The sequence below is a fragment of the Nilaparvata lugens genome, chromosome 10, assembly GCF_014356525.2.
Source record: "Nilaparvata lugens isolate BPH chromosome 10, ASM1435652v1, whole genome shotgun sequence".
Taxonomy (NCBI): Eukaryota; Metazoa; Arthropoda; class Insecta; order Hemiptera; family Delphacidae; genus Nilaparvata; species Nilaparvata lugens.
In genome coordinates, this window is record NC_052513.1 from 25,410,525 (window position 1) to 25,422,785 (window position 12,261).

Genomic DNA, 12,261 nt, shown 5'->3' on the forward strand with positions numbered 1-12,261 from the left:
TTATAACACTTCAGGAAAGCAACAAAAGGCTGTAACACAGAACTGTTCATATACCAACGTATATACAACTAAGTCCAAAAAACTATTTTTCCTATCTGAGATTTTTCTCCTGATATTCATGTAGATGCATCAAAATATTATATTATTGTGATAAGAAACGTGTCTCATCTTAATAATATCTCCCAATATAATTATTATTAGATTCATAAAGTTAGTTATTCAGTGTTAATGTGAAAACCAGTATATAATGTATTATACATTGATCTCCATTGATATTTGGTTTTTATTCGAACGTAGTTCTAATCCAATACTTTTCTATGATGAATAATCGCTTTTCTCTCTCCTATCTGAATCAGGTATCTTGATCACCCTCACCCCCATGACATGAATGTACTGCGTATGATCCTCACCTATCATCTTACACTGTACACATCACAGTGTTTAATTGTCCTACTACTTTTTTCTTATTTCTTATCTCTTACCTCAACTCTAAGCTTCAGTTATTCCGAAGATATTTTTGCTTGGAGTAATTATAATTGTGTCCTTTCATATGACACAAGGAGTAACACGAAAAATTCAGAGAATCTTTGAAAACAAGGAAAAGTCTTTTTATTTTGAAGGGATGATATTGACCGATGAACATGCTACAATAATGTTATAATATGAAACAATAATAACATATTCACCCTTTTTGAATGTACATCTTCAAGATTTAGGTTTGGCTTTTAATTTGATCATATAAGCTAGTAAGAAAAGAGAATCCTATATCTGTTTGTATACAATTATGGATTAAGAATGTTCGTAGCGTAGCGCAGCATAGCGCAGCGGAGTTTATCTTTTGAAACAAACCCATGCATTGATTGGAGGTTCCAAAACATAATTGGAAATGAAGAGTCAAGATTGCAGGTCGAGCTCATAACGCGACCTACTAAAATCGCAGAAAAGTGTGGTTTGCATCATACACAGTCAGTCATACACAATTCCCCTGGCAGCCATCATGTCTGGTGACTGCTAAACTTGAAGTTTTCGGCTGTTTCTCATTAAAAGACGAACGGGGCGCGCAGAAATGATGTGACTATGATGTACGCGACATGGCAAGCATAAACAAGTCATACTGGCCATGAAATATGTGCGCACAACACGACAGCAAGAGCAATGGCAGAAGGAAGAAGAGGAAGAAGTGGTGACGGAGGAGGAATGAGGAGGAGGAGGCGCTCTTATTTATGCTCTGCAATGACGAACACCTACGGTAATTTACTGGCTTCCTCATTAACAGCCAACATGCAGGTAGCAAGAGAGGCAACTTAGATTCTCTCCCTGTTCCTTTTCTTTCTCTTTCCACCTTATTAGTAGTACACTCTCTCACTCTCTGAGTGTTCTGGTGCTCTATTTACCACTGCTCTGTTCTTCGCCCATTATAAGTATATTGTACTTCGATCAATTTTTCAGGTTCAATCACTTCCTTGAATATTTTGGGTATTCTCCTCAACACTTATATGATTTAAATTTGACAAATCGACTTCAAGTGTGTCACGTGGTAAATTAATACCACCAAATATTTTAAAATGAACTAATGAAATATAATAGAACTATAAAATTGGAAAGAAGGTTAGACCTAGTCAAAGGATAAAACAACTCAAATCAAGTATTATTAGCGATTAGGAGTAATAGCATTATCAACAAATGATAAGAAAACATGTATAATTGTGATTTAATAATTATGAGAACCCATTGGTAAGATCAAAAAGTTATAAAGCGGCTTACTTATTATTGGCGGATTATAAAAAAAAATAAAATGCATGAACATTGAGGTTAGAGTTACTTGTTTACATTTTGAAAAGAATTAGTCGATCTTGGATAAATCGATAATTATTAGAATCAATACTGAGCGAATCAGCTGATTATTCGATCAACCCATATGACAGGTTGAATTATATAAAATTTACTCATAAAGGATATGTTATGTATACTAAAGGAAGTCGATGTGTAGAAATACAGACACCCATTATTTTTGTATAAATGTTTATTATAATCTAAGAAAGCATGATAAATCAAGAGTATACAGAACTCATATAAAGACTGAATGTAGTAACATCGCATGTTAGGATTTATTTATGAAATCAATTTAAGATAAACACTCCATACATTTGTATAAGAATTCTTTTTTATTTAATTTTTTTCTATTATAAAGCCGAGGAAGCCCTGATTCCCAAGGCAACCAATTGTATTGAGTCTATTAAATTGAAGGCCAATCAGAGAGTAGCTTACAGAATTATTCATGGAAGAGACAAATTTTTCTGAAAACCTCCTTCTTCTGGCTTAAGATCCCGACCGGAGAGGATGCACATGGAGTTTAGGGTTTTTTCTTCTTCCTTTTAAAATTTTAAAACTATTAAGCCAGACCCTTTTTAATGTAAAGTATTTGTATTAAATGTTCAATTATATGTGAACTCAGTGCTGTCAAAGAGTTCGTAATTTGTAAAGATTCCCATAAAAAATAGCTAATTCGAAAGAAACTTATAAAAGTCTGGATCACGCGCTAGCCCAGCAGAGACGAAAGGAGCCTACCTAATTAATTATTGGGAATAATTAATTCAATCCACGAGACCAGCTAGAACTTCAGTTCAGTGAGTGATAAGTCAAACCAAACGAGCTCGTTTTTTTCTACGTCCAGTGGGGGTAATTAAAAAAAAAAGCGCTATTCCAATTAATTTGAATTAAAATTAAGAGTCACCACGTGTTGAACAATATCACATAGTTCATAAGAACATTTTATAAATTTATTTGATATATGTAGGAAGCTTACTTCCATGCACAGCCCGAATTCATTAAATCCCTGAGATCTCATGTTTGAATATTAATTTATTAATTATAAATTTGTTAATTGAACCAAGTATAGTATATCAAACCTATAGACCGAACAGGTTTTTATTTGCAGAATTTCGTATTGATTGGAAGTCTAAGTACCAGTATTAAATATAATATATTTATGAATTTGAAACTCACTATTGTGAATATTAGTAAAGCCTGTGATAATTGTTCAGATTTTTGAAATAGATTATTTAAGTGAATTATAGTTATATCGAATAGTTTATGCACATCTTTTTTTTTATGGGAATATATTTTGTGTTTTATGTCAGCATACAAACTTATAGAATTTTTTATTATATCCTAACTCATCTTGTGTTATATAGTTTGAGCTGTTTTGGTACCAACAAATATTTAGCAGCACTTAAAATTATAGAATCAAGTAATATTAATCTTATTCAGAGCACTCAATATTTATCATCCTTTGATGATATTCATCTCATCTACCAAAACAAGTATATTAAGAAATTATATTAATAAGGTTCCAGTTATATCATATAAGGATCCAGAGAGCTTCAAGAACTGGCATTGTAAGTTCTAAGGAATTTTGGAAGGGTATATTGGTGAATACTTGTATTCACGACGAGCGTTTTAAGAATCAACTAGAAGCAACTATAGTTGGTCCTTATTATTCTCTAATGATACATGGTTACTGATAATCAGTCATCAAATATTCTTTTATTTTCCGTACTGGTATTCTTCAAGAACTTCACAGAAGCAGCGGTAAGAATTACCAATCACCGGTCACTGAACCTTATGGTGATTATTTGTATTTATAAAATTCATGTTTCTACCACTGAGCTAGAGCTGAGGTTTGAACCCAGTAATTTTGCGAGCCGGACGGCCTTAATTTTTTGTGAATTTATTCGCAAAAGAGGGAACTTAGAGACTGCTCTTATAAATATCAGAAACATCGTATTATCTGTGAAGGATTTACAATCCACAACTTCACACAATGGCTTCATAACGTGGGACTCTATCATAAGAGATAACCCCTCAGGAAGCACCATTTCATAAGTGTCACCAGGTTCACTTCATTTGACTTGAAGATTGATCGCTTGTCTAAAGCCGTGTCTACACTGAACAAATGTTCGACAAACATGTTTGTTGAAAAAGTTTGGGCAAATTTTATTTGACAAAAAATGTTTGCCCGTGGAAGCGTGGACGCGTCACCAAACAAAATAATGATTTGTAAGTGGGAAGAACAGGTTTTATGTTTTACAGCTGTCAACACTGAAAATGTTTGGAAAACAGTAATTTTTTGTTTGACAAACAATGATTGTCCAAACTTTTAAGAATGTTTGTCCCTGAACTCCTCAACAAAAATGTATGTCGAACATGTATGTCAAACATTTACTCAGTGTGGACACGGCTTTAGTTTGCTCAGCTTATCTATGGTTATTGCAAATAATAATGGTATAAGTTTTACATTTATTATTTTGGAGAACCTAGTCAGGTAGACAAAAAAATGATGAAAATATATAATTCAAGGTAGGATGGAAATGCAGGGTGTCAACTTACAGATGAGCTGTAATGGAAGTTGCTGAGATCAAGAATTAACTACTCAATTGGAATACAAGATGTATAGAATCATTCATACATAGAATTATCTATAAACAGATAATTGATTTATATAGAATTAACTATTGATCATGGAATACTGATAGAAAGCATCGGTCTAAAGAGAAGAAACAAATTTTAAATTGAATATCCACGACAGGTGAAAGAAGAGAGAAAACATGTTTCAATTCGACAGAAGCAAAAAGAAACACGATTAGGACACAAAAAAGGAAAAGGACAGCAAATGAACACAACACAAAGTCAAAGAGACGAAAAATCAGTCGAAATTAGAAGAACAGTAGAAATTAAGAAGAGATTAATGAAATGCTTTTCTCAAAAGTGAATGAGGAGAGGTGGAAAAAGAAAACAAAAATAGAACATGAAGAAGAAACAGGACAAACATAGAAAGGAGTTGAGGTAGGAAGGAAGCACTGAAATAGAAATGGAACCGATGGAATCGACAGTGCAATAAAAAAAAATCTGGTGTGGTGCACTCACACAACTTTCCTTGCCGTTATGAAAATTGATCAACTGACGATAGTGTTCCCGCGCATCTCAAGTCTACTTTTCTAAGATCTGACAAGACACACAAAGTCTGCTATCTCTTCATAGTGAATGATTTAATAGAATCAACAGTTGCCAACAGTTTGCAATTGAATAATCTTATTTTCTCGAATTTCGAGCTTATTTTCAATTTTAGGAGAAAATGTTACTGAACATTAATTGAAAAGATTTTTATGCTCAATCTTTTCCACCTGAATTTTTTCGTTTAAATTATATCTGAGACCTGATAATTGATAATCTAAAATAAAAATTTGCATAGATGGGGCGGAGCTCTTGAAATTTTTACAGATATGTGACTTGTGGCAGTTGATAAAGCTCATCAATGACTATTCTAGGTATGAATTTGATCAAAATCGTTGGAGCCGTTTTCGAGAAAATCGCGAAAAACCCTGTTTTTGACAACATTTTCGCCATTTTAGTCGCCATCTTGAATTGCATTTGATCGAAAATTTTCGTTTCGGATCCTTATAGTGTAAGGACCTTAAGTTCCAAAATTCAAGTCATTCCGTTAATTGGGAGATGAGATATCGTGTACACAGACACACATACACTCATACACACACACACATACAGACCAATACCCAAAAATGACTTTTTTGGACTCAGGGGACCTTGAAACGTATAGAAATTGGGGCACATTAATTTTTTTTCGGAAAGCAATACTTTTCCTACCTATGGTAATAGGGCAAGGAAAGTAATAATAGGAATGAAGCAAAGAAGTAGAGGTGAAAGAAAGGAGATGAAACAAAACACGCATAGAACACCAGGAAGGAACAGGACACTAATAGAAAAGAAAGGAAGGAAGGAAACACTGAATAAGAAATGAAACAGAAGATGAATAATTAGTAGAAGAGTAAGTAGAGGAAAGAGGAAGAAATAGAACCCGCATGTATAACCAAGACGGACACTAATATAAAGGAAGGAAGGACGGGAACACTAAGAAAGAAATGAAACAGAAGTCTAATTACAATGAAGAAGAGAAGTAGAAGTGGAGGAAAGGAGAAGAAATGAAGAACACGTAAAACACCAATTGAGGAGTGGACACTAATAGAAAGGAAGGAAGGAAGGAAGGAAACGCTGAAAAAGAAATGAAACAGAAGTCTAATATGAATAATTAGTTGACGATAAGAGAGCGTGAGCGTGAGTGGCAAGCATATTGCCATCGCAGACGATGATTTAATAGTCGAGTGAAGGTCTAGCGTTTAAAAATTATTATTTATCAAAGTTGGAAGACGTCGTGGAAGGAAACGGTGGTCTGAAAATATTGCGGCTCCCTAAATTTTAATGTTGTACAAAACATCGGATGAAATATTGTCCGGCTCCGTGTAGCATAAACAAAACAGATGGAGTGACGGCCGACGGGGAACCTGTGCGTGCGAGAGTGGCACAAGGTATGAGTGGTGGTGCAGTCATCACGCAATCTGTATGTGCTATTGTCAGTGCATTCACTCACTCACTCGCTAATACTAAAACTTCAACTGTGGCTGTTTTCAAAGACTCGCAACTCCTTCAAGACGCATGCAATATTATATCAAAATTATTGCACCAATGATTCTCCTGAATTGATATCCTGTCATGTTCTGAATGGCAATCGTATCGATGAGGCTAACCACTAACCAGCAGCTTCTTCGTCGTATTCTTCTTCTTCCTCTCCCAATTCCTCCCTCATCCTCCTCCACCTTTTCCTCTTCCCACTCATCCTTCCCCTTCTGGTTCTCGTCCTCTCATACTCCTTGACCTTCTTATCCACATTGTTCCTTGCACTCTTTTCATATTTATCCTAATTTTCATACACTCCATTCTCCTTCTCTTTTTCAGCCACTTCTTTCCCTCCTCCTGGTTCCATCCATCTTTTCTTCTACACGTCTTCAAATTCTCCTATTGCTACGTATTATTCCTGTTCCCAATAATATCCTTCTATTTTGCGTTTTCTTGCAGCTTCATGATCACAACTGCAATTACAAAATATTCCAGTATTCATTTCTGGTGAATAATTTCATTCTTTAGAAGGACTTGAAAAATTACATCAAATTTCAAAGTTTATTCTAAGTTACTCTTGGAGACATAATTGTAGATAATTTGTTTAAAATTACTTTAGGAAGGAGAAATTATTACTCTTGTCTTATTTTAGCAAGGAATCTTTCTGCTCAAGGCCGTTACTCGCATCTGAATCTCAATTTGCCTCTATAAGGCTAGGCGCACACCAGTTAGTCAAGACAAGACATAATCAGACACGTTTAGTCACAATACTTCACATAGTTGCTTATGAAGACATGTCTAATTGCAATGACTAATCTGTGTGAGTTGCGTCATAAGCAGCTATGTGAAGTATTGTGACTAAACGTGTCTGATCATGTCTTGTCATGTTTTGACTAACTGGTGTGCGCCTAACCTTAGGCTTGTCACAGAAGACGCGATGCGACGCGAGTCTGTTATAGATGATTTGATACCATATGATCATATTATATTAACCCGTTAACGCATTATTACGCATCTCAATATGCGGTTAGCCTTACTCTTTCTTACCTCTACATGGATGTAAATTTATTCACTCAACTGACCAATTTGTTTTTGCAGATAACATGAACTATTCGGAAGACGATGAGGACGACGATATCCATTTCTGCCTCCGATGTCGACGAACAATCCTGGGTCTTGCTGCATACGTGGAACATCGATCTCGAAAAAACTGTTACCTCCAACCGGAATCCAACTCAGAAAGCAGCGCTCTAATACCAGTAGCAAGTACTAGTGACAATGATAGCCTCAAACATCTTATAAGTATTTCAAAGAATGCAGGAAACTTAGTGACCACCCCGAGTTCCCCTGATATACTCACTAGTGACGTGGACCCTTGTCTCAAGGCAGACGACTTTTTCTCGTTGCTTGAGTTGCAGAGCAGTGCAAAGACTGGTGGCTCCTCGTGTCCTACGGCCGCCTCTGTCGATGTCTCCTCCAAACATCATCACAAGAATTTGGGTGTCGGAGTAGTCACGAGAAGCAAGAGGAGGAGAGTGGAAAAGAGGGAGAAGGATACGTGTGATAGCTTGCAGAAGAAAGTGGTGGTGAAGAGAGGGAGGAAGGGGAGGGGGAGGTATGGTAAAGGGAGAGAGAAGAAAAGGAATAAGAAGAAGGGAGTAATTGTTGGTAGGTTGGGTGATGTAGAGGATACTACGAATACATCTAGAGGTGGAGTAGATGAATGCTTTGTAGAAAATCAGAGTTCTCAAATTTCATCGGGAGGTAGAGTAGTAAATCAACCTGAACGAATTACATCAAGAACTGGGAAAATTACTGGCTTCAAGGAAAATCAAACCATTCAAAATGCATCAAGGATTATTAGTGATAATACTAGTTTTGTAGAAAAGAGAGCTTCTCAGAATACATCAAGTGGCGGAGTGAATAATAGTTTTGTCGAACAACAAAGCTATCAAAATGCATCAGGAGTTGGTGTGAATTCTTTCGTAGAGAATCAAACCACTCAAAATAAATTAAGAGGTGTAATAAATACTAGTTTGGTAGAAAACCAAGTGGATCATATTGATGAAGTAATAGGAAGTGCGGAAAATACACAGGAAACCCCTGTTATTAATGAGGATTTGGACAAAAATAGTGACAAAGTTTTCCCAGAACTTTTTTCCGATTTTCCTACAACTGACACAACATTTTCGTTCTCGAGTTTGGCTCCCATTGAAGAAGTGATACCTTTCACTTGTGCCAAATCAGAGATTGGAGATTTTGATGATGTGGTTGAGGAGGAGGTAGGAGGAGGAGATGAAGATGAAGAGGAGGAGGAGGATGATGAGGAGGAGGACGAGGTGTATGCAGGGCGTAGGTCATACGGAGGCAAATGGAAGCCGGGAAGCAGCCCGTCAGTGCACCAGCAGAGGAGTCTGAGCCTGGCGTCAGTGTCGTGGACTGACCAGGAGGCGAACAGCTCGTTGTCATCTGCCGTTGGAAACGCTTGCAAGCAGCAACCGTCTACGTCTAGTGATCATGGGGGTAGACCAGCTGTTGCTCAGGTAAAATTCCCAATCAAATTTATCAAAAAGATTTACTTGTTATGTTGAACCTTCAGTCAGATTTTCAAAATTGAGAGTTAGAGGTTCATTTATAAATTATCTATATTATAAGATATTTTCAATCACAAGTATTATGTTAACTGTGTAGTAGAGATTATCTTGTGTTATATTGAGGTAGATTATCCATGTCCATATTAACAGAAAATATCAGATGTTGTCACAATTATCTACTTCGGGGGTAGAGGGGTTGTAACAACTGTCAAGCTCATCTATGTTTGGAAAAAGTTGACTCACCTGAAAGTCAATTGAAAGTTAATTGACCTACCGGTGCCTACTTCTGAAGAAGAGTGTTTATGATAACTAAGGGCCGGTTTCCGAGCTCGGCATTTAGCTAAGTTCTAGACTTTGAACAGCTGGAGTCAGAAAATTGGCAAGATAGTCTCTACTACACAGTTAACATAATACTTGTGATTAAAAATTATTTTATAATATAGATAATTTATAACTGAACCTCTCAACTCTCAATTTTGAAACTCTGACTGAAGGTTCAACATAACAAAAAACTGACTGAAAGTTCAAGAATATACCTGTTAGTTCTATATCTAGAATACCTAGATTCTAGGCCTGTTGGTCCTTGTTCTATAATTTTGATGAACTGTGTTTTGTGTATCATTGAATAAATAAATAAATAAATACATTAAGTATTATAACAGATATTAAATTTGCATGTAGAATCTTGATCGAAAAAGTTCGTAGATAGGCCTGTATCAAGAGATTCTCTGTAAGACTTATTTGATTTTAGAATGAATTAATTTTTGGAAAGTGGTCTAGCGCCAGTGTTCTTCTTGTATTTTTGGTGTTCTCAATACAAAACTGTGCAATTATTCACATTGACTGTACAATTACACTACCCACATTTTTACAAATACTTTTCTAATAATTTACATTCTTATCGAATGTATTTAGGCAAATAAATCAAAATAAAATCAGAAATCTTCATTTCACCAAAATACAAAATCACTAGAAATATTTCCAATTAATAATAAAATAATAATTGAAATATACAGTACATACAATCATAATCATAGAAATGAATAATACATTTACAAATAAGTTGTTCGTTTTGATAAAAGTAGAGTTTTGTGCTGGTTTTGCTGTTCAGAGCATGCCACCGCCGGGCCACTCACGGGGCAAGTGGCTGCCTTCATCCAGCACGGGCAACAGAGTGGCCCACTGGTGTGGGGTCTGCAATCGGCGCCTCTCGTCACGTGGTCTGTATGAGCGACATCTCATGTCGCCCCTGCATGCTCGCCGCACCAGGCATGAACGGCAGCTCGATGAGGACTATCTACAGCATAGGGTCAGTGGTTGATTTATTCTCCATTTTGTAAGATAGTATTCAATCCAAGTTTGCTTTTATTTTTTAAGACCGGATGGTGATGTAATCCAGAGTGCTCTTGTTTTCAAAATCAAATCAAATCAAATCAAATTGGATTTTTATTATCAAGATTTCAGGGTACAAATATTCATATTATACAACAACGTTACATCTTCTGCATCCAAACAATCATAAATAAAACTTACAGTTGAACTAAAAAAATTAATCATTATAACTAAATCTAGTTGTTATAATATCGTAGCTCCAGAAAATACAACATTATATTTTAAAAAACTTCATGAAAACTCTCCACAAAGGCAAAGCCTGTGTGTGGAAGAGGGCCTTGGCGATGATTGGCTAACGTCGGACTGTCCCCATACTTGCATCTATCATATTCTTGGGTAAACCAGGTATTAATATCAGAGAAAATTTGAAGTTTAAAGGATTTTAAGTATAAGAGATGTAAACATTAAGAGTTAAATTTGGACTATCATTACACGACATTTGCTTTATTTATACAATGAATGAGTTATCACTTCTATATTTGTCCTCCCAATCTCCTTTAACCAGTCATTAACATTTTTTTTATAAATATTTTTGGATTTACCTTCGGTATTACGTAGATTTTCAGGCAGATTTCTATACAGAGTGTGTGCTATATGATAAGTATTAGTAGTGGAATGAGTTTTGACTAGCCTTGGAACTTGGATTCCTATTGCTTCTGACGAACGAGTTCGATAGCTGTGCTCAATTTTCTTAAACATATCTTTATGATTTTTGTACATGTATAAAAATATATTTCTTACATAAATTTGCCTTATACTTAAAACATTGAATTCTTCAAAAATTTCATCAGTAGGAGTGCGTATACGTTTTAAATTCTCTCTTCATTCAGTTTCCCATACAGGTATACATTTGGGCATTGTTAAGGATTATAATATAATTTTTGTGAAGTGATGTTATTTTCATGTAAACTCAAGCAATGAAGAATAAGTAATATAAAAGTTTCAAAAAAAAAACAAATCTTACAGTAGGCCTACTCATTTGCATTAAATTAATTCAATTCCACTTTATCTTGTATTATTTTACTTGATGCAATATCCTTAGTAAGATACAGTTTCATGTTTGGCAAATGTCTTATTACTAACGATTTTTCAATTCATTGATATATAGATTTATTGATTGATTGGTTCAACTTAATTGCAATTTAATTTACAACTTTCAAACTCAAAATTTTTTGTGATAAAAAAACACTGTGTTTAACCAAACAATCAAGAGCAACCAAAGACAGTTGAAGCCCAGAGCTTTGTGACTTATTTATCAAAAAACGATTAATCGATTGTCTGATAAATCGATTTGTTAATAATTTGATTGATTGATAAGAGGTGTTTGATTTGCAGTCTGCTCAAATAGGAGGAGATGCTAGCCGGAGACCTCGACGGTTGCCCAGGAAACTGCAGGAGGCCATTGCTGGGAGGATGGTGGTTAGAGGAGGCAAGGCGTCCGTTAGAAAGGTTTGTGTGTAAAATTTCAACTTTATAATTTCCTCGAGGTTATTCCTAAGCTTGGAGATTTCAAATTTACAATTATTTTCCAAATAGATATCACGTTTGAATAATAATCGTATCACTGTCACTGATAGAATACCAATATTCTTTTTCAGTTTTTTTTCAGTTGCATAGTCAACTGCAACCAGTTCGTATACACTCATCAATTCCACATAACACACATCCAAAATTATAATTGGAGAAACAGAATAAAATCTCTGTTGAGAAAATAGTGAATTTAACAGAAAAACAAAAATGTAATATATACCAAAATTGTAACAAATTGAAAGTTAAAAACAAAAAAGTCAACTCAAGTTAACAT

General features: G+C 35.2%; 1 protein-coding gene across 3 annotated transcripts in view; it reads left to right on the top strand.

Annotated features, from left to right (window-relative positions):
- The window catches only part of LOC111044240, a 142,391-nt gene that overhangs the window by 38,806 nt on the left and 91,324 nt on the right, over positions 1 to 12,261 (top strand). For all 3 annotated transcript variants that reach the window (XM_039437027.1, XM_039437029.1, XM_039437028.1), the window contains 3 exons: positions 7,570 to 9,014; positions 10,177 to 10,374; positions 11,793 to 11,906. In XM_039437027.1, the coding sequence (XP_039292961.1) occupies positions 7,575 to 9,014; positions 10,177 to 10,374; positions 11,793 to 11,906 (1,752 nt within the window). In that variant the 5' untranslated portion in view covers positions 7,570 to 7,574. The remainder of the gene's footprint in view (positions 1 to 7,569; positions 9,015 to 10,176; positions 10,375 to 11,792; positions 11,907 to 12,261) is intronic.